Source organism: Gallus gallus, chromosome 4 (genome assembly GCF_016699485.2).
Source record: "Gallus gallus isolate bGalGal1 chromosome 4, bGalGal1.mat.broiler.GRCg7b, whole genome shotgun sequence".
Classification (NCBI taxonomy): Eukaryota; Metazoa; Chordata; class Aves; order Galliformes; family Phasianidae; genus Gallus; species Gallus gallus.
The window spans coordinates 14,019,976-14,046,709 of NC_052535.1; the positions used below are offsets into that span (position 1 = coordinate 14,019,976).

The 26,734-nt window shown below is 39.5% G+C and overlaps 1 protein-coding gene across 2 annotated transcripts in view; it reads left to right on the forward strand.

The window, feature by feature from the left end:
- Nucleotides 1-26,734, forward strand: part of COL4A6 (collagen type IV alpha 6 chain) — a 121,449-nt gene that overhangs the window by 80,202 nt on the left and 14,513 nt on the right. The window contains exons 5-28 of one of the 2 annotated variants that reach the window (XM_420322.8): nucleotides 752-796; nucleotides 6,135-6,251; nucleotides 7,330-7,398; nucleotides 8,907-8,942; nucleotides 9,347-9,409; nucleotides 10,029-10,064; nucleotides 10,213-10,254; nucleotides 11,010-11,102; nucleotides 12,122-12,175; nucleotides 13,571-13,630; nucleotides 14,494-14,538; nucleotides 14,772-14,825; nucleotides 15,351-15,420; nucleotides 16,124-16,234; nucleotides 17,172-17,321; nucleotides 18,756-18,860; nucleotides 19,752-19,912; nucleotides 20,771-20,950; nucleotides 21,539-21,722; nucleotides 23,328-23,399; nucleotides 23,795-23,902; nucleotides 24,740-24,961; nucleotides 25,207-25,368; nucleotides 26,337-26,345. In XM_420322.8, coding sequence (XP_420322.5) covers nucleotides 752-796; nucleotides 6,135-6,251; nucleotides 7,330-7,398; nucleotides 8,907-8,942; nucleotides 9,347-9,409; nucleotides 10,029-10,064; nucleotides 10,213-10,254; nucleotides 11,010-11,102; nucleotides 12,122-12,175; nucleotides 13,571-13,630; nucleotides 14,494-14,538; nucleotides 14,772-14,825; nucleotides 15,351-15,420; nucleotides 16,124-16,234; nucleotides 17,172-17,321; nucleotides 18,756-18,860; nucleotides 19,752-19,912; nucleotides 20,771-20,950; nucleotides 21,539-21,722; nucleotides 23,328-23,399; nucleotides 23,795-23,902; nucleotides 24,740-24,961; nucleotides 25,207-25,368; nucleotides 26,337-26,345 — 2,248 coding nt within the window. The remainder of the gene's footprint in view (nucleotides 1-751; nucleotides 797-6,134; nucleotides 6,252-7,329; nucleotides 7,399-8,906; nucleotides 8,943-9,346; nucleotides 9,410-10,028; nucleotides 10,065-10,212; nucleotides 10,255-11,009; nucleotides 11,103-12,121; nucleotides 12,176-13,570; nucleotides 13,631-14,493; nucleotides 14,539-14,771; nucleotides 14,826-15,350; nucleotides 15,421-16,123; nucleotides 16,235-17,171; nucleotides 17,322-18,755; nucleotides 18,861-19,751; nucleotides 19,913-20,770; nucleotides 20,951-21,538; nucleotides 21,723-23,327; nucleotides 23,400-23,794; nucleotides 23,903-24,739; nucleotides 24,962-25,206; nucleotides 25,369-26,336; nucleotides 26,346-26,734) is intronic. The other variant, XM_015278603.4, reaches the window with a different exon arrangement.

The window sequence follows — 26,734 nt, forward strand, 5'->3', positions numbered from 1 at the left end:
TGAGTGATATTTCACAATTCTAGCAGATAACACTGAAGTCAGTAAACTCAGATTTTGGAAGAGACAGAAGTCTGGAATTGGAACTATCCTCTAACAACTGGAACCAATTACCTTGCACTGAAATAGTCCTTTATCTACACCAGAACTTCTGTTTCTCTGTGGAAATGGCTGCATATGCAATACCAACATACAGTAATATTCTACCTTCCTCATCTTCATAGAAGCAATACACTTTATCTTTCCAAAGCAAGAATAATTTTGGGTGGGTGTTCTGCTCATACAGCCTGTTCTACTATTATCCAGAGTAGAGGTCTGAGGTGATCTGAAATTAATACCGTTGTCTACTTACCCCTGGATGGAGGTATAAAAACATAGACAGAAGAACCTGTAAGACTTGTTGAAACTTTTGGAAGATCAAGTGTCACACTGAGAGTTAAATTTACACTGGATTGTTTATATTCCTGGCATCTTATTTTCCCCAGATGTGCAATAGGAGATTATATTTTTCCTTAAATTGCCTGATTAAAACATTCCTGAAACACTCATTTGGCATCTAGTCAAGCTCAGATGTTCAGTTTATGTCTTCAGTGACCTCTGTGGTCAGAGAGAATCTACATGAGATAGTTTGCTCCTTTTAGTGTTGAAAGTTGAAGTCCAAGACTGGAAATGTTGGAGTGAAAAGTACGTCACCAGTGACTGAAATATACGGATTGATAAAGAGAAATATAATGTGTTCTCATTTTCATTTCAGGGTTCAATGGGAGTTCCAGGATTTCAAGGCATCAATGGGATTCCAGTGAGTTTGCATGTATAAATATAAGTCACTTACTTGAATGTCTCTTCTCTCTGAAGGGAAATGGCAATTCTTCATACTGTGTAATCATGAGGACTCTAGTTTCTCTTTTTGAAAGAAAAAATCCAGTGCCCTCACTTCGGTCTTTTGTACTGCAGTTTATACTTGCTGTGGGCACAGGGTGCATACTGTTCCAGTTTTCTTTCCCTTCTTGTATGTGATAACTTTTATCAGATCTCCTTCAATCTTCTTTTCCTATTGTGTGAACTGAAACAGTGATTAGGGCTGAGGCCTCTGAAGAATTCTTGCTTCCAGACTAAGTGCTAGTGCTGGTTTAGATCTGAGCCTTTCAGAAACCTAAAACAGAAAAGAGGTAAGTACTGCTTTTACCATGTGATAGGAGTTGGTAACTACTTTCCTTGACCATCAGGAGTTTTTGGTTTGTTTCTTTACAACTTGAACTTTCTAGTAGTTGTTTCTTGCATCATACTGAAAATTATATGCCTAGAGTATTTTGATGAGCTCTCTTTTGCTTTGGTTCTCCCCAGTGATTCTTGGAAAGATGTGTTAGAAATTCTGTGCCTCAGAGGACTTTTTAGCTGGGCCAGCTTTAGAAGTTGCCCCAGATTTCCTTGTTCCCTCAGCACTATTTAGCTAGTTCTGCTTTCTCCTTCTGGTATTAGAATTACTTTTCCTTTCTGAATGATATTTTTCCTACTGTATGCTTGTGCTTCTGAGCACTCTTATTCTCTTTCCCATCTACCTTACGTTCTCAGCTGGCCAAGAGCTTCATCACGGTTGAGCTGTGTTTTCTGACTTCTTATCAAACACTGAATTGTTCTGATAGGTTGGCTGAAAATGCACAGTTGGCCCCATGAAGTAGCTCGCTCAATTCCAGTTCCTTCTTGGCCCTTTCTCTCTCTCAGTTCATCCTTGCCTGTTTTCTCTCCTGCTCTACTCCCTTGCTGCTATTTTTTTCTTTTCCCACCAGCCAACTAACTCTAGTTCTGAAGAGAACAAGCTGTTCCCATAATACTTAATTTAATTGAACACACTGTGGGAACATGCTGTTCTCAGGGTATTTTTTCAGATGAGGCTCTGGAGAAAGGGGATTCCCAACAATAAGGGAAGGATAGAGATATAGCAAAAACCACTGCCAGGTAGTTGGCAGCAGCAGGCATTCCAAGGAGAAAGTGGGGGAGGCAGATGAGAGGATTCAAAGCTTCCAGTGTATGTGGATCTACTCTGAATCCTGTATAATATTGGGCTGGTGGGCTGATTGGAAAGAAGTAGGTTTTGCTGCTTATGAACACTGAAATGCTCACCTTTGGCTCCTCTGTGTTAGAACTGCAGGACAGAAAAAGGAGGCAGGGAAACTAATACACGTTGTTTACATTCTAGCCATTGAGACAAATGCTTCCATTCTGGGTGAAAATAGCAAACACCACTGCTTGAGAAAATATTTACATTTTTGCCAGTCGCATTTCGGGATAGGGAGTAGCTTAGGTTTGTTGTGAAATGTACACAAACTGATGCACATTACATGTTTGTGTGAAATGCAGAGCAAAGGAGAGAAAGTATATGTGTGCTGATATATAAAAGAGAGAAGTAAAAACATATCACTGTCTTTGCATAAGAATTAACATCCAAACATGAAGAGAGCATCTTTTGAGCCTGCAGGTATCTAAGTGTGGGCAGGTATATTTTGATCGTGGCCAAAAGACTGCAAGACTGCAATTCAGAGGAGTATCCCACTGTTGACCTTAATGGAAATGGTGTTCCATAGAATTTCCCCAGGGAGTACTGGTGGCAAGTAAATCATGTTGTTGCAGCTGGCCTGACTAATCCTTTTAACCTAGTAAATACAGCGGCAGCATGTGTTTATTGCTAGCCCTTCTGTGTCACAGTGGAGAGGAAACCATCAAATCCTTAGCCCTACTCAGGAAGTTTATTTTTTCCCATAGGACAAGATTCTAGGACACCCCAGGCAAGGGCTGAAGCTGGGGATGTATATAGCTTTTCACAAACTATTCGAAGAGTTCTAGAGAGAAGTATTTCTGTGAAAAATAAGTGCTTGTCTGTGCAAATGAAAGTTAGAGTTACACACAGAGGCGAAATTCTCTATTTTGTGTCCCTCCTAGAGGAAATACAAGCACTTGGCAAGGCTGTAAAGAGGCCACTTCGCTGTAGCAATCCACGAACCTGCTTATTCAATTAGTTTTGTGTTCACCCTTGATTGCGTTTGTTTCCCTATTTTAAAATATTTGTTGAGCTCTCCTGTTGGGATGGACTTTGTGGTAAGCCTGTTTGATTTAGAAAAGAGGTCGCTTGGAATCACAGCATTAGTGTATGCAAAAGAGACAGATAAAGCAAGAGCCTAGATGAACAGTTCAGATTTCCTTATCTGTCCCCTTTTGTGAGAACAGAGAGCACAAGCAATCTCTCCAGCCTGTTCTTAGGTTTGTAAACTAGTTACTCTGCCATGTCATAACTAACAACTGTAAAAGCTGCTTCTTCACCTTAATCAGTTGAGGTGCTTGAGCTGAACTGTTGTGTCTGACACAAGAATTGGAGGAGCTGAGAATGAGTAAATGGAGTGGAACTCGTAGAACTAGTAGAGTGAAACTATTAACTACTGTTTTTTTTTTACCTAAAAACAGTTTTTTTAATTGTAGTTTTAAATTCCTGTAGAAAAACTTCATTTCAGCTATATTTTTGTGACTCTTGATGAAGCTTGTTGTGCACGCTCAGTATTGCCACAGATAAGATTCTTAAAACAAAACAATGAATTGTGATTACACAATAGCCAGAAAGTAGGAAATCCCATGTTTTTCTTCCAGAGCAAAAGAGACAACATGTGTTTGTGTGTCCATCTATGTCATGCTTTGGCTCAGAACCATGGACATGGATGCCATGGGATTAAGTGACAGGGCCACAGATGTGTTTAATACACATAAGCGGTCACTGTAGTCGGCACGATTTGTATCCTCTTTGTGAGCGATCGTCACATATTAAGGGGAAATCTAAGCCTTTTGGGCCTCTTGGACACTGTACTGGGCCAAGATTTAGGAGTTCTTGCCCAAAGCATTTCCCAAGACATGAAGCCTGTTGGTTAGCTGCCTGCCACAGCTGGCTTTTGGCCAGCCCTGGAGGCTCAGCAGCTTGGTTTCTCATCTGTCTGAGGGGCAGATGTTGGCTCAGCTTCCCTAAACCCTGCAGTTGGCCAGCTTATGTTGTAACCAGATACATGTGCACTTAACTCACATAGCTTCTGTATTGTCGCTGTAAACAAAGGGAAGGACCTCATAGGAATCAACCACTCTGGCCTTCCTCTGCAGTCACAGCCTGTCACATCAGAGACTTGCTGCTCTTGGCTGTGACATGCTGTACGGATGAAGAAAGGTGGCTTGCCACTGAGCTGTTCCAGATTTGGTAACCAAATGAAGTAAGTTATAAGAAACAAGTATAAGTGGCAATAAATTGGTGCTTCAGCCTTTTCATATCGCTTGACTGGGGCCTGGAGAGTCCCCTGCTTGTGTACCACAGGTGGGTGCTTTGACCAGCAGACTTAATCATCAGGGCTACCGATACTATATACACAGTGACGCCTTTAGCTAATGCTTTGGGATGACTTCATTCTATGTCCTGAGGCCTTGTTACATTCAAATTTATGTCTGTCTAGGTGAACTGCCTAGATCCTGCAGTGAATTTACACTTTGCGTTGATTCAGTTCGTACCTTACTGGGCAGATCTGGGCTCTCTCCGCTCCATTTTGTTGGCACAAATCACCACGTAGTTGCGCTGGACCAAGGAATGCATCTGGCTGAAATTAAGAAACAGAATAGTTATTCTTCTGCTGTGTTGTTGGTTTCTTCCCTGCTCTGCCTGTGCTTATGCTAGAAAAGAGTAGGTGTGAATGGCCAGCAGCATGCAATGGCCCTTTCAGTAGCAGCTGACACTGGTGATCGGTTTGAATGTTTACATAATTATGGTGTAAGTTGCTCTGCATCTTTGGGAAAGTCACTAAGCTACTGTGTGACCCCAGCTTCTCAGCTATGAAATGAGGATTATTGCATTCTCACGTTTTTGCAAGGCATTTTAAGATCCTTAGATAAAAGATTTTACATTACTGCAGAGTTCTCATTGAGTTTGGTCAGAGCATATGGTATTGACTTGGACTCGGAAGACCTTCAGCAATACAAATCTGATTCGTTTTATGTGTCAAGCATGAAGGACCGTTAATGTTCTGGTTTATCTCAATTTTATCCTTGTTTATTTTTCACTTTCCTAGCATGAGTCATAACCCGTTTAATGCCATACCTCAAGGATGAATCTTTGGGATCACACAGAAGCACTCTGGGAATGATACAGAATCAGGGTGTACAGAGGGGAGAGAGAGAACTGTCAGTTACTGATTCTTACTCCCTGAATTTCATTATTCTTCTTACCACAAAACATTGTCTTTGAGTGCCACAGATCTTGTTTCTATGAAAAGGTGGATAGGATAAAGAGAAGCTTAATACCTGGGCAGTGTGACTGACAGTTTTGCCTTCTTTTGTTTTGCCAGTGTATACCCATGTGATACTGAAGAAAAAGTAACTAAAGGCTCTAATTTTTATCTCCTTTGCATCACTCAAGTGCTGAGTCAAATGAATAGAGCTATGGCAGGGCTAAACTGGTGTGAAATCAGAATTAGGTTCAACCCTTTCCTACCCTGCTTTTGATTATTAATTGACCATTACAAAAACTTTCTTTTAAAGACTGCTAGTTTCTGCTAGATCTTTCTCCAGTTGCTCTGCCCAAGGTTTTAAGTTTAATATAATAAGGAAAGCTGTTTTGCTTGAATGATGTGATGCTGGAGCTGGGACATCTGTTGAACTATTAAAAGAAAGAATCCACAGTGGAGAGGAAGAGAAATCAGTGAAACTTTTAGCTTTGCAACTATAAACGCTCAGTATTGTTGAACCTGCCTTTGTCCTTGTTTTTACATGAGCAACTTCCATTATGGTTGTCAGGTGCACCCTTGCACTGTGTCATATGCTGTGTATTTCAGATTGTGCTCTCAGGACCTCATGCACAAGTTATGTACTTCAGAAAATTATCCCCTGGAGAAAAAGATAATCGAATCCAGCCGATGTTCTAGGATTTAAGCTTTGGGGAGGATAAACAATGCTGGCTGAAGAACCTAGCTCTACTGCAGCCTGTCATACGCTGAACTTGTGTGGGAGTTGCCTGTTTCCTTTGTTTTATGTTGCTATTTGGAAGACATCCATTTTCTAGGGACAGTATTGCTAATAAAATACCACCTGTCGGTCATCCTCTCTTTTTCCCTTTTGCACAGGGTCACCCTGGCCAGTCTGGACCCAGGGGTCCACCTGGCCTCGATGGCTGCAATGGAACCATCGGGAGTCCTGGTGTTTCTGGGCCAGATGGATTTCCTGGCATACCCGGGCTGCCGGTACGTCCCAAGGCAATTGAAGTGTTTTGTTGTCACTAAGCCAGGATTTGCTTTTCTTGCCAGTGGTGGAAAAATAGCTCTGAAGTTCTTAGGAAGAACCCTATAACCCCGAGTTCCTTAGTATCCTTAGAGCTCAGTGTCATTTTCTTATTGAAATTCCACTCTTATTTACTGTGTAAATGTTAACTTCTGAGGCTAAAATGAAGATCCTGTGACAATATGCTCCTGCACCACCCTATCCCTTTGTCACTGGCAACATTCAAGCTGGCTCAAAAGAGACTGTGATAAAGTTTTTAAGAACTATAATGTGTCAAACATCTTCCAGTTGAAATGTTTCAAGTTAGGGAATGCTGATTCAAAAAAGGAACTGATTGTGTGTCTCTTTTACATGTCATCCAGACTTGAAGTTTATGTAATGTTGAAAATAAAGCAGCAGAAAAAAAAGTTAAAGTATGACTTTCTAAAATAACTGATTTACTCATACCTCCTGCTCAAATTTCTATTTTGTAATGCGTGTGGGATTTTATTTTTGGCAAGGAAAGCTGCTTGGATCAGCTAGCTTCTCTCAAATTAAGGTGACAATTACATGAAATCACCTTGGATAAACTGAATGGAATGATGAAGATTAAAATAAATGGGGTAAATCTAGAATTATAACAGCTGCTTTTTCAGAAGATCAATGCAATCTGTTGTTTCTGGGTTTTTTTTTTTTTTTTTTTTTTTTTTGTCTCACTGTTTCTAAGTAAATATGGTAATTTACAGTGCTATGGAAGAGATACATACATGTACAGGAGAGTTACAGCATGTCATACAGATTCAGGGAGAATCTTCGATGTTTTTGAAGGCCTAAAATAAAAGGAAAATCTAATATAAGCAGGAAAATACCAGAGAAAATGTTTGCAGAATGTTGTTTTTCTAAAGCCCCAGGAAGTCTTAAATTCTCCTAATACCACTGCAGTGCTACTTTTGTAGTTTACTGGAGCAAGAAGTTCCTTATACTGAATATAATTTCTTTCAGAACCAAATCAGTGTATTTCTTTTTCTAGAAATTTACTTTTTGTCATTTATTTTTTATCAGGGTCGTCCTGGCCCAAAAGGTCTTAAAGGAGAACCTGTTTATGCTCAAGGCAGCCTTAAAGGAATGAAGGTAAGATTTGCTATAGGAGAAAACACAGAATGAGAAACACTTTGATGTCTTAGAGGTTTCAGGGCTGATGCAACAGCTTAGGTTGCTCATAATGTTAAATGTGGGTGTCCTAGATAATAGGTCTGAAGGCAGAGCAGAGAAAAAGACCATTCATTCCTTAATGGCAATGCGGAGTACTCTCAGAATTTGAAATTGCTTGATCTTTGCAGCACTCAAACATCTTGTTTATTGCATTCTGTACTGCTGGGACATAGCTCATCCCGTTACCGTTCAGAGTAGTTGCTCGTCCTTCATCTAGACAGCTAGCATCATTCATTTGTTGGTGTCAAACCATAGATATGAGGAATTTCCTGTAAGCTTATCCTGATTTACGTGAGGTAGCATATTTGTTTTTAGATGCAGAACTTCCCTGTATGTGGCATCTCACACATGACAGGTCTGTTGAAATAAAAGCCCAGGAGACTCTCAAGCAGAGATTAAGATTTCTCCTGTGAAATTCCACTTACCCCCCAGTGCTTTTTGTAGTGGGAGATACTAATAATTGGCCAGTTATATTCTGGGTTTAAATGCATGAATACCGTATTCCACTCATAGTATTTCATCATTTATTGCTATGAAGTCAGAATTTAATTCTCTACTTAATAAGATAATAATAATAATTTTGCCCTGAAATGTCTGTATCATGTCTGTAATTTTATTTCCTATAAAGAGAATACAGACTATGGAAACATGATCTCAGTTTATTGTTCCAAACAGTGAGTAGGTTTTTCAATACCCTCATATAAAAATTCAGTTCTTTGCTGCAAAGAACAAAAACATTCACCAGCTTAGAGTGGTTTTGATTTTTGCCAATAGCAGTAGGCTTGGGAAAAAACTGTAAAAGATTTGATGCCTCTTCTACATTCAGCAGCATCATTACTCATTAAATATAGAAAATATTAAGGTTTTTTGTCTGTCATGTAAGGCCCCTCACACTAACCTTTTTTTTTGTCAAAATTATGAACTTTAAAAAAATCCTACTTATATATATATTTATATAATATTGTTTAATATATTATAATAATGTATAATATAATATAATTATATAATAAAATAATAATAATAAAATAACATTGTTATACATATAACAATACATTGGTAAAAATTGAATAGATCTTTATTTAAATAAACTTCACTATTTGTGGAAAATACAGATCGTTTGAAATAATGTTTTATAGTGTTTGTAATGAAAGTTTTTGTAGTGTGTTTCCCAGATTTTTTACAGTGAACTTTTTAATGCCACTTCAGTTTCTCTTGCTACCTGTAAATAAAATGGTTGTTGTTATTCCAGACTTTTGGAGCCTTTCCATTTCCCAATTTAAACATGGAAGCACAGGTGTCAGAACTAAAAGTGAACAATAACTAAAAGCAAATATTCCTGTTTAGACTAAAAAGTATGTATTTATAGCCCTTCATAGTTTCTTGCAGTAATACAATGGTATTTTTACTGGTGCACTTTTCATTTTTAGGGAGAAAATGGTCTTCCTGGATTGGATGGTATTTCTGTAAGTTATTTAATCTGGGGAATTATAATTTTTAAGAATATTTTTCCTTGTATTAGTTCTCAGGGACACTTTTCAAATTAATGGGCCATGTATTTTCTTAATACCAGTAACTTGAATAACTCCAGTTTTCTAATGGTATGAGTCGATCCACATTATGGCAGCAGAAGTCAGATTTTGCTATTATCTGTTCTGTTTTCCCCTATTAAATTCGAACTCCCTTCTACCATTCAACTCTGTAACTTTGACTTTCAAATTTTATCTTGTAAGGTGAATTGGGTTCTTACAGAACATAAATGAATGTACATAACTGAGGGCTATTACTGTATATTTTCTGAGATTTCTTGTTTTGTGTTTGATGGGATAGGTGCTACGCATTCTGTATTTCTCCTGTGTTCTTCCTATAGGGCCCCAGAGGTTTTCCAGGTCCAACAGGTTCTGCAGGCCCTATAGGATTACCAGGTTTGCAAGTAAGAGGCCCTGACTATTGTACTTCTTGATAGAATAGTTCAAAATGTTGGCAGTTTTCCATCCTTGACTACATCTGTCTCATCACAATGAGCAGAAGTTTGTGTGCTTCTAAACGGATGAAGCGCCTTCTTCAGATGTGATGAAACAGTCTGAGTTCAAGTGTTTCACAAGAGTAAAAGTTGTCGTCTGGAGCAGTGTTCAGAGCAACAGTCACGAATGAGAGCTCCAGCAAAACCCCAGAGCACCACTTAATACTGTTCTGAAGGCTTCCTTATTTCAGGACTAGAGGAAATATGTTGATCTCTGCATGTTTGGAGCCTTTCTCATCATGAAACGTGCTGAAAAGTTCCTTTTTTAAGATACTAGAAGGAAGTTTTATTTGGGCAGCCATAGAAACAAACTAAATGTTGCTTTTAAATTGAGATTTGCTCTTAATTAACCATAGTGCCATAGGACTACACTGTTTCTCATAGATATGAAGACTAGAAGATTATTTTAGCACTTGCTTTTGCTTTGGGAACAGAGATAAAATGAAAGTTCAGGTACCAAATGTTGTTCCTATTATTCACATCCTACTTAATTCAAAATAAATAAAGTCTTGATCTTGTTCACATTTAGGGTCCAGTGGGTCCCCCTGGGCCACCAGGTCCGAAAGTAAGTACCTACATTTTCCATCAAATTTCCACACCTGATTGTTGGCTATTTTTTTTTTTTTTTTTTTATCATTATGGAGTGCCTGAATGATAATGATACTGATGCTGCTGATGTTTTGTTATTCATTGTTATCTTTTTTCTCTCCTAGGGTAATATGGGATTAGGCTTTCAAGGAGAGAAAGGAGAAAAAGTAGGTGAATCTTGTTCTGGTACATAGGAGTGTGAAGTTATACTCTAGTGTTCCATCATAATTTTATCCTCTAGATGGTGGCTAGATTCCAGCATTTTCTTCTTTTGTGTTTCCTTTTCTTCTTTTGGACTGAATGACGGTCCAAATACTGAAGAGTCTTGATGGTTGCTGATAGTGTTTTGCACAGAAAAGAGGATGGGAGCTTTTCCTGAATGAAGTGAGGGAAGAAAATCTCATTTCAGTGCAGTGCTTTCATGGCTATCAAGATACAAGGTCCTCTTTTGTCACCTCTTGAATCTGTCCTTTAGTTTATATGGACCCTTAACTTCTGTACTGAATTTTTCTTCTGAATTTATGATCTGTGAATTTCATAATATTCTTTGGGTTAACTGATGCATAATTGATAGTCTTAGTATCTTAAGTGGACATCTTGCAGTCTCTGTGAGGGGTTTACGGTGGCATAATGGGGCTTCTCAGAGGTCTCAGTTTGGGGCTTGTTTCTGCTGCTGTTAAAATCAGTTATCAGTATACTACATTTCTAGTTGTTTCTTGACTTCTCTTTGTGTTGTTAATCTTAATTTTCAGTCTAACTTTTGGCTTTCATGGCCAAATTCCTGTGACAATTTCAGGCACACAAATATTTTGTACAGGGCATAAAATCAGACTGGATTTTTTTTTTTCCTGATTCACAAGCAACTTTCATAAGAAATCAAGCATACTCTGCCTATGTTGATACCTTCATCTTTTGCCTACAGGGCGATGTAGGACTGCCTGGCCCTCCAGGTCCCCCTCCATCCACTGGAATACTAGAATTCATGGGATTCCCAAAGGGGAAACAAGGAGAAAAGGTCTGTAAATATAACTTACAAACCCTCCCATCCCCTTGATACAGAGGCTGAAAAAACTTATTAGACAGTGAGGGCCATTATCTTTCCAAATCGTACTCATTTTCTGCACTAGTTTAATCTGTCAGGGCTATTGAATAAAAATATTGTTAGCTCAGAGCATTGTGGAGCACTGTAGAATCCATACCTGTCAGAATGGTAAATCTTACAGCTATTTAAAGATTTCCATTGTTAATCCTAGAATGAATGAACTTTATTTTCCATGGACCTGTGAAATATGCTTGTGTAAAAATAAGTGATAAAAAACCAACAATTCCTTTTGGAAAAGTAAATAAAAAGCTCCACATCTTTTGCTTTTGCTCTGACGCAGACTACTGTGAAGTAATCAGATCTCTCATTTATTTTGTTATTCAGGCATTTACTGAGATACATATTTAGCTCATCAGTGTGTCTATAAAAGTTCTGTGGAACTTGAGTCAAAGATTCTCTGCACACATGAAATATAGGCATATTGAATTAGTCTAGGATGTAAACAAAATGGTCTGGGAGCTGACGTGAGCTTGCCTAAGCCACTGCATGAGTCATGGAAGTCATTCTTACTTGGTGGAGTTGCGTTAGTCTGAGACTCAAACAAGGGCTGTTAATGTGGCTCACTCTTGAAGTTGTAAGCAGGATTACAATGACTTTATTCTATCTCAGCATGTGTCATTTGCTGCTTTCCATGAATTACTGTGCATGTTCAAAGATGACGATCTGAGATGTTCTGGTTTGCCTTCCAGCAGTGGAGGAATGTAGAACAATAGTTCCAAAGTAGTGGTCTTTGGAGCCATGGGAAGTGGTCACAGACAATCCATTGCACGCATCAACACTGTCTGGCAAATGATGACACAAATCAAGCATACTTACTGCCAAATAAGCTACAAGGCCTTGCTTTAGGAGTCGGGAGTATGATGGGTGGATTGGAGTAAGTCTTGCTTTCATGGACACAGTGGATTATTGTATTTACCTTTTTCCTTTTTCAGGGTCAGCCAGGCCCTCAAGGATTGCCTGGAGACAAAGGATTGCCTGGACTGCCGGTAAGGGGAAGGGAGAGTTTTTAGTAGGTGCCGAGTATGAGTTCAGGGCCTCAGAAGCCTCTAAATAGCTCATACAATCTCTACAGGAGTTTCTAGGCACTTGGATATTTGAAAATCTAGTAAAAATATCCACATAATTTTGTGAAGAGTATAACTGTAATCTGATCATTTTGGTCTTGGAAATATGAAGAAGACAGCATTGTCCTGCTATAGATGCTACAAAGCAGCCATCATTTCAGTACATCAAATCTATGGTTTGCAAAGGAAATCTGCAAGTAGGCATAACGTTTGCTTAGCTACTTGATGGTAGTGTTTCTTGGTCTCCCACAGAGAGCTAGATACATTTTAAAAATCCTCTTTATTTTTGTTTAACTGTATTTAGATACACTTCTTGTTACTTTCAAGTTATGTAGCACATATCTTTACGTGTGACTGCCTTAATGTACATATCTCGTTTTAAAATGGGCTGTTTAACATTAGTGCTTATAAACTCAGGAATGTGTAGCATCTTCCCTCCATGAATTAACAACAACAATTTATCTCTGGATTCCAGAGAGGTCTTTCCCAGCTTATAACCTACTGTAAACACAAGTTCTTTAGATAAGTTTTGATAATAAATATTTTGTGGAACTTCTGGCCAATGAGATAAATTGTTTGCTGGTTTCTTCAGTGTACAGATGTTCTCAGTAGAATGGCGTGTGAGAACCTGTTCATGAAGCACAGTTTGTTATTAGCCTTTCTGGACGTGTTCCAATATGTGCATGTTTATCTTTAAGTACCACAAGAGGCCCACTGAAGCTGGTGGGATTGAGCATATGTGTGAACTTAACCACAAGCATAAGATATTTCAAGACTGAAGCCTGAAAATTGCCTACCTACTGTAACTCACTGAAACTAAATCCTGGTGTTGCATCTCTGGATTTGATTCTTCTTGCTGACTGGGAAAACCACCAAGCGGTTCCAACTGTTGAGCATGAAAATGCTATTTTTGTGTCATTATTGGACTTTAGAAAATAAATTTAAAAAAAAAGTGCTCTGAGCCTTGCCTTGAGCTACTACTGTTAAGAAATTAGATTTGAAATTACTTCTAAATGTAGAATACAATACAGAGTGGCAGAACTTCAGTGTTTATAGCAGAGTGTTACTTACATTTCCTGCTGAGAAATGTGCTATAGTCTAAATAGATGGAAGTCACAGGGAATGAAGAAGATAATGCACTGCACATAATGCCAGCTGCTTGATTTCTTTCTGGGGCAAAAGAAGCCCAGCAGAAACAGTCCGTTTCCTTTGTGTTTCTGTTGTACAGTTTATGTTAATAGATTATTTGGTGTTCATTCTGACTTAGGATTGTGCTTTAAAGTTCCATACAGATCTAATGTTAATGTTTTCCCTCAGGGCTTTGGAGGTGTTGGAGAAAAAGGAGAAAAAGGTGTGCCTGGTTTGCCAGGCGGCAGGGTAGGTAACCTTACGAAGTCCTTAAATGCCTGTTCTTAAACTAGTTTCATAAAGTGGACTTTTCACTAACAGAAGCATTCTCAAGGCACGTAGGAGTCCCAGGTATAGAATTGGGACCCATATTAGCCAGTGCTGTATGATAATATAACCAACAGTTCTTTTCTCAGTAAAGTCTCAAATAAAGGGTGAAATATGAAAATAGATGAGGCAGTCTAAGAAAATCATACATATGTATTGGAGGACTTGATACTACCAGGCCTGGGTTTTTTCCAGGTTTTTGAAAGCTTCACAGAGGCTTTGTAGGGACTTTAGGGAGCTTTTATCCCTTACCAGAATAAGCCATGAAAGAACACATATTTGGGAATGGAAAAGTCCAGCTGGCAACAGAGATTGGTCAAACTGGACAGTGAAGTTGGAAGTTAACAGCATGCTCCATCACATGCCATAGATTCTTCAAATCACCATGAACTTGCAGAAACGTGGTGCTCATGCACAGCAGGAAGACCAAAGCATTCTGTTCTGCATCTGAAGAACAAAACCGTCAGGATAGAAAATATTTGTCTCTGTTAAGTTTCACTGCTTTGTAATGACAAACTACCTACCTATCTTGTAAGATGAGAAACTCACGACTTATTTAATTTGAACTACTAATTAGCAAGATAATGACTGAAGAAGATAAGATACCTTTTATCAGTTATCCTGTTGAATTCTTTTGATGATGATTGTTAATATTTGGAAGACAAGGAAAATTGTTAGTAGCTTCTCCTTTTGAAATTTTACCTTTTCACTCTTTGGTACTGAGATCTTAGAGACTGATGAAGTAAGAGCAGACTGAAATTACATAATGTGTTTTCCTTTTTTAGGGTCTTTTGGGGCTGGATGGATCCAATGGCATTCCAGGGAGAAAGGTGAAATGCTCTTTTTATTTTTTACTGCAAAAACCAGCTCAGGTATTATGAGTGCTACGAAATCAGTGCAATCAGGTTACTCTTTATTCCTTCTCAAATGCTTGACAGTATGCATAAGACAATGAGTTGGCTTTGTAATACAAGTCTGAGCACTGAAGATGTCTCAGGTAGCAAATTGTGCCACTGTGTTATTGTGTCACTTCATAAAAGTGTTCCTGCGTGTGACTTTGCAGGGTCATCCAGGTATTCCAGGCTATCCAGGACTGGATGGAGTTGAAGGCACCAAGGTAACTTCTCAGATGGAAACACTAAAGCACTGCCATTGTAAATATATTTGCATGTATAAGTGCCGTTGCTTCAGTTAAACTTATGGAAGTGAGTAGATACTTAAGATAGCTGCCAAGGCTGCCAGATGTCTGGAAATGGAGTAGAAAATGACTGTATAGTAGTTTGCTGTGAGTGAACTTAAAATCTGCCTCCAACGTTGACATATGGTTGGCAAACTTGAGAAGTGCAAGTGGTGAAGGGCTTATTTGGTGGAGAGCATTTAGAAGAACAGCTTATAGGTTTATACACAAGGCAGTGTTACTGCATGAATCATCAAAGCAATCCATTGGCACAATGGGTTGTGTTTATAATATGTATATATGATGGTGATTTGGACAATAATCAGATTTTCCACTTCCGGTTTTAAAGAGGATTTGATACTGTGTTAGAGTGAGAGGAATTAATGATACCACAGTTTGTCACAAGTTGCTTGTTCTGTTTAGGTGATTTTCTGGAGAAATCCATTTTCCACTTTTCTTCTACAGGGTGAAATAGGTGACATCGGTCCCCCAGGCCCTCCTATCATTGTTGACAAGGAAGGTGTAGTAATTTCAGGTACACGTTTTTATTTCTTTTTTGTTTTGAAACTAGTTTAAGGCACTTTTTTTTCTGATCCAACCTGTTTTATTTCTATATTTTAGCACTTTTCCATGCTGTGATTTGAGTCTAGCCTATCTCTTGTTATTCCTTCTTTCACTTCTGTATTGGTGACATACAGATTCATTTTGTGCCATATATTTATACCAGAATTTATAATAAATCTTTCATTCCTGACTTGCAGAATGATACATTTCAAGGCACAATCAAATGCTTAGCACCTGGAAAGCTGACTGTATATGAGCATGGGGAAATGTAGCCTACCTGTGTGTCTTATTTCTGTGTACCGAAGAAATGGGTAGCCTGAATGTCATTCTGCTCTTATTTGTCATTCAGTGTGATAGGAATACCATCGAGAAAAGAAACTTAATTAATGCCACAGTTGAATGAGCTCTGGGTGACAACAATCTTAGAATCTGTAAAATTAAGGAGACAAGTTGTGTAATGCCTCATTTCTCTTTCAAATGCAGTCAAGTTTGAAGCAACCTCTAGCTGAGCTCAGGAGAACGTTTTCCTGTCGTTGTTAGCTTGGCCTAACAGACTTACTAGTAACAGCTTTGCTGTCAGTGAGATCAGTGACTACTGAGGTAGTAAGCTGTACAGAGTTTTTCAGCAGAAATTCTTAAGTTTTCTTCCTTGTCTTTCTGTGTTTGTCTAATAGGTGCCCCAGGTGACCCTGGAAACCCAGGAATACCTGGTCCTCCAGGAGATGAAGGAATCAGCGGTCTACCAGGCTTTCCAGGAGCTCCAGGGTTTCCAGGCCTGGAGAGAGGTGAAGTGTCTGTTAAGTGACCTTAGCAGGCTGTTTTCTGTGTGTTTGTTGTGTGAAGACTCTGGGTGGCAGGCTGGAGATGCTGAAGGTATTGCAGCTAGTCTCTCCCTCCTCCTGCTGGCCTGACTTGCAGGCTGCTGTGAGGTGCAGAAGGCAAGAAAGAGGCACAGGAAAACCAAGCATGTTCACTTGGGTGGGAGCAGGATTAGTCCCACAGCGATTACAACCTGTTTCAAGGCTTCAGCTCTCAGTATTTGATACACAGAAGTTGGTTTGTTTGATTTCCCTTTCAAATTAAATTAAATTTTCCATTTCAATTTCTAATTGACAGACTCTTTCCTACAAATGGAACATTGTATGTGTTTTTGAAAATGAGCTTTTTTGATTGACTCTTCATTTTTCACAGAATCACAGAAGCACAGGGGTTGGAAGGGACCTCTGGATACCATCTAGTCCAACCCCCATGCTAAAGCAGCTTCCCTGCAGTTCTTCTATTTTGCAGCAGAGAGCTAGCAGGATGGCTAAGTAAAACCACTGTAGCTGGAACACATTTGTCCCATCAAAAATCTCACTCAAGTTTCTCTTTGATATCATTTGTGAAGTCCTGGCCTGCAGTGTTCCAGAGACTAGTACTGAGGCAGTTATCTCAACTCAAATGCAATCCGAAAATAAATGAATCATGGTATTCCTTGGTTAATTGTCTCACCTGTTAGTGAGATTTCAGTACAGCCCTGTAAAGTTTTTTGAATGACCAAAGGAATGTGTAAATGGGTGCTGGCTGGTGACTACTATTAATAAGTTTTCCTTTGTATGCAATTAGAAAACATTCTTTACTAACATGGTTACAGTTCAGGACACAGTAGTAATTTGCACAGTATTAAAAATGTCAGAATATGTTGGCTGCTGGATAGCTGCTAATCATGTCAATGTTGTTTAGATGGAATGGGCCCTGGAGGGTCTCCAGGTATTCCCGGTGTGAAAGGTGAAATGGGAGAACCAGGAAGAACAACAGTTGGATTACCAGGCACTCCAGGAAGAATTGGTTTACCTGGTCTGCCAGGAGCACCAGGATTGCCTGGTTCATCGCGTATGTACATTTTTAACATCAATTTTTACATTGAATTCATAGTGAAACAAAGTAAATAATGAGTTCTGTATTTATTTGCAAGTGGAGATTATTCATCTATAAATCTTAAAGGTTTGGTTAACATTGTATTGTAATTGTAATTCACAACCTTTAATATATTTATCTGCACCCATCTGAAATAAGAAAATACAGCTAATTACTTTTAAAGTGGACAACCTGGTAGACTGAAGCATACAGTTCTAAAGGCACAATTTATGTTTATTCTGTTTTAGTAGGATGAAACTGAGCCAATTCAGATACTGACTTCTGAGAAACATGTTTTAGCTGGGAAAAAGAAAGGAGGTTATATGATATAGCATGCAGGTTGATGGGAGGAAAGCTAAATAAAGTTTCCCGTGGTGTACTGAATTAGATAAAGAAGATACTATGACTTTTTGAGCACTTGGGGTAAATGACTGATCTGGCAAGTAGGTAGTATTTCAGGTACCAGGAGTCAGATAGGATGCCTGAAGAAACAGTTTACAGATGTAAGGAAATGTGATTTCATTTTCACACAGTCATTTGTATGTATTTGCCGATTGGTTTAATTATGTATTGTTTTGTTTGGTAAAGTGCTAAACCTTGTGTTATGTTAATTCTGCCATAAACTGAGTTCAAACAGTATGTTTTATTTGTTTTTTGCTTGAGAGCAAAACTTCCAAAAACATGCTCCAGTGATGGAGCATGCTCTGATGAAGTGTTTTTCCATGGAGAATTAAATGCTGCCTTATCAATAATTATTTGACAGTTAAATCCTGCAAATTTTTCTGCAGAGTCTGTAAAGCTCTTGGAGCTGTTTCTAGCTGATGGTTGCAGGTTGTTTCCATGGAAGATCAGGCGTGTGCTGATCAGCACTCCATCTTACTGTTGTCATTGAGGGAAGGGCTTTCAGACACTGTAGTGTTAGATTATGTTAGGTCACGTCCCTCTGCTGTTTCTGTCAGCTCATGTTTCATTGTATTCATCAGCGTATAAAGAGATACCCAGAGTAGTCCTGCAGTTGTAAAGTGAATGACGGGACTTTCCTTTAACCTTTTGCCACTTGATCCCTCTCCTGAAATGCATGGACTAATTTGTTTGCCCTCTGTACCATGGGTTTGCAGTTTGCTTGGTTATTTGGCCAAGTCTTTGAAAAAGTGCAACAATAGAGCAGTAGAGGAGTAAAGCTCTATTACATCCACCTTGCAAGATCTTTCGCTCTTCTTTATGGGGACCTAAAAACGAGCATATGGCAGCCCATGGTCCTCTGTTCATCTCCTTGTGTAACCACAAGCCATTGCTTGATCTGACACCATTTCTGTCCGTTCCACCATTGACACCGTTCTGACGTTATAAGTAATTAACAAGCTGTAAATCAAGCCTTCTCAGGGCTTTTTGCTTGCTTTCCACACATAGGCCCTTCGTTGCTCCCAGATGCAATCCTGGATGGAAGGACTGGTGCCCCAGGGGAGCCTGGACAAAGAGGGCTTCCAGGAGCTTTGGGTCCAAAGGGTTACAAAGGTAATTGACTCTTGTTTTGGAAGAGCCTTTTAACAATCAGTTGTCCACACTTCAACATGGTCAATATCCAAAGGGTGGAAGTTTCTTTATGACAAATCAGAGAAGCATCTAGTTGGATTAGAAGAGCAGTAGCCTTTACAGTTTAGAGAGAGTGGTGCCCAGCAGTGCTATTGAAATCCTATTTTCTTCTTCCTCTGCTCAGGCGAATATGTAGATAAGCATTTCATACTCAGCTGATCAGGTTGTGCTACAAAGCCATAACATGTAATGAGATTTAGAAAAAACATCCTTTGTGCTGCTTTTTTAATACAGGCTGGAAATGGCAGAGAAACAATTTTATTCTCCTCTGTGCTAAAAAAAATGATGAGAATTTGGGTTTTAGTTTGTAACAGAATTAGCAGGGGAAAAAAAAAAAGAGATAATGCAGACATCACTGTGCATTGTGGTTGTTTGGATGGGTGCCCAGTTACAATTCCAAAAAGATAAAGCTATCCAGCTGAGGGTCATTGTAACCTTCTATGAGTGGGAGCATGGATTTGCTTTCTGACATGCAACCATCTACTAAAATCCATTGGACTTCTGACCTAAACTCTCCTAAAACCATCTCCTTTAGAGAGTCTAAACCCTTGAGAAGAGGTCATTAAAGTAAGCATGATATAATATGTAATGCCTAAGTTGAATGCTGCATGTCGTAATTTGGTGGTGGGTGTTGTAGAGAAATTAACCCAGACAAAGTTCCCCTTGCTTGATACTCAGTGAGCAAAGTAAGCACAGTAGCATATCATTTCAGAGTGGGTTTGTCCTAATTGAATCACATACCACTTATGGAGCTCTTGAAGCTGTAAAAGGGTCTTTATCCAAATGTAACTGAGTGATGACTGTATTTTACAGGAGATGCAGGTGATTGTGCTTGTGATGGAGGAGTTACAAGAGCAGGTATAAAAGGCATCTCAGGTCCACAGGGTCCACCAGGAAGTCGTGGTGTGCCTGGGATTAAAGGTGTTAGTGGAGACCCAGGCACTGTGGGCGCACCAGGACTGCAAGGCCCTCTGGTAAGGGAGGAGGAGTTTTTATTGTTCATCATTAATGAAAGGAGAAAAAATGTCCATGTGCAATCACTGGTGTTGATTGCATTGAGGCCAGGATATAGGTTTTGTGTAGTTTCTTGTACTTGTTTGGACAAAAAATAAGTAAACCTAGAAACTGATACATGAAAAGAATCTGAAAGTAGAGAAATTGTCGTATGTAAAAATAGGGGAAGAAATGGTTCTTAAATTCTGAGAACTGCTACTTAGCAGCCAAGGCTAAAAGCAGTAATGGTTATTCATCCCAGGGCCTCTTAGCCACAGGCGTGCATGGATTAGACCCAGGGTTCTTCCTGACAGGGGGCTGGTTGTGAAAGCAGATACGTGTCTGTATGGAGAGAAGATCTGAAATCAAACAATTAGGTCTTTCCACATCATTGCTCATAGCTGTAAAGGCTGTGTGTCTTAGATGCAGTCTCCTCAGTTGCTTTACAGTAAAACTAAATGACTTTAGAATATCTTTATTGATGTCAGTGAATGCAGCACACCAAGGAATAGGAAAAAAGGCTTGATAATTTGAACCTGCTATAAGTGTTCCCAGATGCCATCCAAGACTGCTGTCACTACAGTGACATGCACCAGCATTTGGCTTGCCACTGTAAAATTGTACTGATTTAACTGGATCACTTGAAAATAATCAGACTCCTACCTCCTTTTCTTTTTTTGAAGTATAATATATACAATAGGAAACCCTTTGAAATTATTCCTATCCCCAGTTGTTGTGTCCTGACCTTGTATGATATTTTTAGAAGGCACAGGCTCTTCTCTGCATATTCATGTACCTGTTTGGTTTTTTTGTTTGTTTATTAATCTGTTGGCCTCTAGGCTTCAGCCGGCCAGCAAGGTCTTCCAGGCCTTAAGGGAGAAAAAGGCGATTCATCCTATGCAACGGGCAGAGGTGCTCCTGGGGACCGTGGTGCAGCAGCACCCAGAGGACCATCAGGCTTCCCAGGAACTCCTGGCAGGGATGGACTTCCAGGTTTGCCAGGCCCGCCAGGTCCACCAGTAAGTTCAAATTCATTTAGCAGCAGTGCTTCAGAATCGCAATGAGGAGCTGAGAGATTAAAAAGGCCTGGCTTACTAGTCCTGATCAACTGTGTGATCAGTCTCCAAACACACAAAAAATCTCATAGTCCCTGGGCACAGATTTGTCTTGGTGACGATCAGTGATTGGCACTCATTGTGCCTCTGGCTACCCAGTCAAATGATGAAGTTCTTGTAGTGGGGTAGGCCCCAATGCTGTTTTGCATTAGAAGATAAAAGACACAGTATGAATGAGCCCAGTCTTGGAACTGAGAAACCACACCAGAATATTTTAATTAAATATATATATATATATACGTCTTTCAGAATACATAGTACTTAGTGTGTTGGCAAATAAAAATATAAAATATAATTTTTAATAGTAACTGGGTCTTTCTGCATTTTGAAATAGCGGTGGATGATTTACAATGGTTTCCACATACCTTCCCAGGCACATTTGAAACTTGCGCAGGACTGATGAAACTTCCACGCATTTGTTAAAATGGCAGTGACGTACCTTCTTTCCACATCTCTTTGTTTTTCTGTTGTAATTGCCTTTGTTCTTTACAGGGTGATGGTGGGCTAGGTTTCCCAGGTGAAAAAGGTCTACCAGGATTACCTGGCTCCAAGGGTCGTCCTGGAGAGATTGGTTCTCCTGGCATTGGGTATCCCGGTCCTGCTGGACTTCGTGGGCCACCAGGTGACCCAGGGATGGATGGTTTTCCAGGACAAGCAGGTCTGCCAGGCCCTCCAGGTACATGTTTCTCAATATGCCCTTACTTTGAAAAGGTGCAAAGCTGCTGTAAGTCAAGTGACAAAACAACTACTGCTGTTCTCATAACTAAGCCATGAGGTGGCATTAAAGATTGTTCTTTAAATTAACTAAAGCTGGTGTGTGGGCCTACCAGACATAAGTCGCTGCTTTCTGAAGTTGTTATGCTCAGATAATAAGCAGCAAATATCTGAGTTGAATACTCAAATACTACTGGTGTTGAATGGAATCTAATCATTAGAGAGCCATTTTACACCAAAGGCATTGGGGAAGACAGTTAAAATGAAGTTTTTAGAAAGCACAACCTACTTCATTGTCCAGGTAAAAGTATTAATTCACTGATATTTGGGACTTATGAATCAGTTTTCAGAACTGTTACTATTACTGAAATAAGAAGAGCTCCAGATATTTTTTATTTGAATTAATAAATAACAGTCAACAAAGCAGTTAAGCAAGTGTTCCCCTATGCATGTATTCAAACAAAGTAATGAAATAAACACCCTTCTTCCCCAAAGCTCCTTTTGTGATCATCTTTTATATGTAGTTTATCTGACTAAAAGGCTTTTAAGATCCTTTAAATTTTGATTTTTAGAACATGTATCTGAGATAGTATTAATCTGAGCCAGCTATTACCATTTAGGAGCTAATTCTGTAGCTTTAGTACTGACTTCTCTTGAAATAACTGGAAGCATTTCTGGAGTGGAAAAGCTTGAGTTAATTTTTGTGATAATCATTGCTGTGACCATGTTAACATGACTTGAGATTGTCAGTGACAAAAAGGAATGCTGGAAGTGTTTGAGATCTTTCAAGTAAATCTGATGTGCTAGCAAACTGGTGTAATGCCACCGAAGTTGAAAGTCTGCTGAATGAAAAGGGATTGGTAGTACAAAGTCTTTTTATAAGAAATGGAAGTCATGCAAAGAGCTTTTCAACTGCTGAGTCTTGTTTGCTGAAAATGTTCTTACAAGCCATATGGCTATTTCTTAGTCTGACAGATTGCAGAAGCAGCAGTTGGAGAGCAAGGCAGAAAAATAAATCCTTGCTGTCCCCCCTACCACATATGCATCTCTCTGGCATAAACTCTGGGTTCACAGTTTTTTAAACATCTATCAGTACTTTCTAGGTGTGCGTTCTGTCTTGCATGTGCACTTTTATTTTAGAACTTCACACTGTAGTGTACACTTGACATACCACTTAGAAACATACTCAGGTTTTAAAAGTTAGGAACACCTTTCTGCTCCCACTGGTTTTGAAAGCTCTCACCCCTGCTCATAAGCACTCTGAGTCACAGACTGCCTTTTCAATACCTACTTTGCTGAGTGGAAGCCATGGATATCATACTACTGTTACTCCACAGCAGTATTTGCAACCACTTACTGGTGACACAGTAAGTGGTAGGGATGAGATTAGACTGCAGGCTCCAAATGCATTCTTTTTAACATCATGTATTTCAGATGTCTGCAGTGTTTGATGTGTTTAAGTTCACTCCCAATCACTTACATGAAAAACATCTGGATACAAAATCTTTCTCTTCTGACCATCCCACTGAAGGGCACTTTGTGTAACCCTATTGTTTCTTTGTTTCAGGTATCACCTTGCCCTGCGTAGTTCCTGGAGCGTATGGTCCTCCTGGGACTCCTGGCCTTCCAGGGTTGCCAGGTATGGAGACGAGCTGATTATAATGACTACCAAGAAGCACCTATTCCTCAGAGAAGATAATACCTGCTAATTAACATCCTATGAGTGATAGGTATTCCTGAGAGTTAACTGGCAGAATAGTAGTCTTTTTCTTCAAAGGGTCTGGGCTTAAATTCCATAGAGGATCATAATGATTGCCCCATTTCTTCCCTTTCAAGTAGCCTCCAAACACAAAGTCTTTTCTTCTGCATTTACGTAGCTGTTGAAAAAGCCATGGATTTGAGATGCTTTGTGGGTTAAGTTGTGTTTTCAATGAGTGTTTCAGCACTAGCTTTGCAGAAGAGATCTGATCCCGTTTCCCGGTGCTGTGTTTTTGCCTTCCACTATTCATTCATTAATATTATTTTAATCCTTAGGTCCCAAAGGCAGCAAAGGCTTTCCTGGCATTCCAGGGCAGCCTGGATTACATGGGTCAAAAGGTCAGCCAGGGTCTCCAGGAATAATTGGCTTGCAAGGGGAACCTGGTAAGAGTTTTTATCGTATGATTAATGTGTACAGTGTTTTATCAAAAGAGCTGTCTCACCTTCTAGGCCACGTTTCCACATGTTAAATTACAGTGCTCTGTTGTGAACTCCACTGTGCTTCTTTGAAATGACACCTTTGCTTTTAATATTATACTGCTGGTGTAAGGACATAGGACAGCCGACGCAGTTTGTTTCTCCAGAGACCATCATCATATGCTTTCTAACAGTTTAGAAACTTCAAGTTGATTTTAAAACCTGTTTTAAACCACGTGATATTCTGATAAAGATGCACTGTACACTGCATTTGGATTTGTTGTAGCTGTGGGAGTTTCTGATGGTTGTAGTAAATGAAAAGCAAGTGGTGGGAGAAGCTAGGTTGATATATATATTCATCATATTTCTCTGTGAATATGGCTGTCAAAATCTTTTTTCACTGCATTAAGGGGGGGATACGATCTTTATGGGGTCAGTGATTGCATGACATAGCCTCTGAGCAGTGCAACGCTCACACAGCAGTGGTACTTTATTTATACTTGGTAAGTGAGAGAGAGAACTTTGCAGTCCTCCTTTTACCAGGACTGCTAGTGTCTTCTGTCCCTCAGTGCCCAAAGCTGGAGGACGGAGTAAGAAAAGTGTGATTAGTATGTTATCTTTGCAGCTCTTGTGAAGGGTAGTGGTAGTGGAGAAACCATTGTTTCTAGTTTGGTACCAAAACATTCTGCAGCTTTCCAAACAGCCTTTGCTTGCATGGATATTTTAAAATTTTTGTTAGAGATGTTACTGGAAACAGATAGCCTGTACTTCTGATGAGTGACATTTACTGTCTTTGTCCCTGAGGCTTCCCTGGACCTCGAGGAGAGCAAGGATCACAAGGACTTCCAGGATTGGATGGGACAGATGGTTTGCCTGGGAAGATGGGTGCCTCGGGCTTAGCTGGAACTAAAGGAGCTACTGGAGATGTATTTGGTGCTGAGAGTGGAGCTCAGGGAGAGCGTGGCCGACCTGGGCTCCCAGGGGATAAAGGGCTTGCAGGTGATCTTGGGTTTCCAGGACCAAAAGGTAAGCACTGATACTGCTTGTATCTGGGAATATCAAACTGTTTCTTTCAAAAATCTTTCATTTTTCCCATCTCTTTAAGATACTCTATTAGTGATCCTTTAAGCTGCCTGCAGCTGGGTGTGTGGTGTTTTTCTTTTAGAATCTAGTGCAACTCAAAAGACTTTTATTAGGACTCCTATTTTCATAGGAAAAAAAAGTGAATCTTGTTTTATTTGCTTTGTAACCTCCCATCTCTCTGTTCCCAGGGCTGGATGGGAGGCCAGGCCTCCTAGGTATTAAAGGCGAGCTGGGTAATCCAGGATATTCGGGTGTCCCCGGATTGCGGGGGCCTCCTGGTCCTGGAGGTCCTTTTGGCATTAAGGGAAAACCAGGACCACTGGGATCAGTTGGCCTTGCAGGAGCACCAGGTATGTAACTTCTTCAAATGAAGACAGGTAGCTGAGATGAACATTGCAATGTTAAGGAAGTGTGGGAGAGATTGCCAGTTGCTGATGGAGAGCTCCTACCACTATTTAGGGGTAACTGAGTGTGGAATTTGAGCTTTTTACCTCTAACTGCTGGAATCCTCCTGCACTGAAATGGTGCCCCAAGGTTGTAAGTAGTACAGCAAAAAGACAGGAGAAAGCGGTTTGATATCTTTTAACATCTCTCATTTACAGGCTGGCTGTATACACTGACTAATCTTCATTTCCCATTTTTGTAACAATTGATTTTTTAATATATGAGGTTGCTTGAAACGCAACTTCTATAGGTTGGAAACTTGTTAGGTTTCTGAGAAGAAGCACTTATGTGCTACACCACCTGGGTCAGAAAATAAATGAATTTCCCTTCACTTTACAGGAAAAAAAAAACAACAGTTGAATACAACAGTATCTCTGAAGCTGTACTGACTAGAGTGTTCCATGATAACAGTGTATTTGAGACTTGAGAACCGAGCAGAGAGGCATCTGGGAATTAGTAGATAATTCCCAGGCCTGTGATGTAATTTTGTCCTAACTTGCAGAATGACAGTGCTGAAACACAGTGACAATGAATGAATGAAAGCACTAACTTCATCTGAGAAGAAAATTATAGTTTTTAAGCTTCTTATTAGAATGCTAACCTGACTTTCACTTCCCTGTTATTTTATGGTTTTGGACTGTATGCCACATAGGACTGTTTCCTTCAACTGTTTTTAAATACCTTCCATTACTAGGACGATAAACTCCCAGTGACTATGATATTTCAGCTGTATTCTCTGAATCATTAATTTCTTTGTATCCTTATTCTTTCTGTTTACATATTGTATCTGTTTTTTCCTTCACCATGTTTCTATTCCATTTATCAACTCCCCATTTCTGATGTCACACTGTTTGGTTATGGGTTCTTCACATAGGCTGTCAAGGTGAGAAAATGCAGTGTAGCATAAAAGCTCATGGACTAACAACCTAGCTTTTAATGCTACAAGAATTGCATTGACTATAGGTGATACCCCTTATTATTGCTAATCAAACCAGAAGGCAAAGAACTGTTGTAGTGAGAATGCTCAGATGGCAGCAAAGCCTGAAGCTTAAAAGGAAATGCTTAACATGCCCAAAATTTAAGCCTGAATTTTCTTTGTCTTTTTAAATAAAGCAGCCGTTTCATCTACTTTAAAAAAAAGTACTGGATCATAACATAAAATGTTTGAATACAATTAAGCTTATATGTTGGGTGCTGCTGCTGCAAATGTCATTTTTCAGACGCCACTTGATCTTTTTTCTTTCCTTCCTCACTTTGGATCTAAGCATTCTC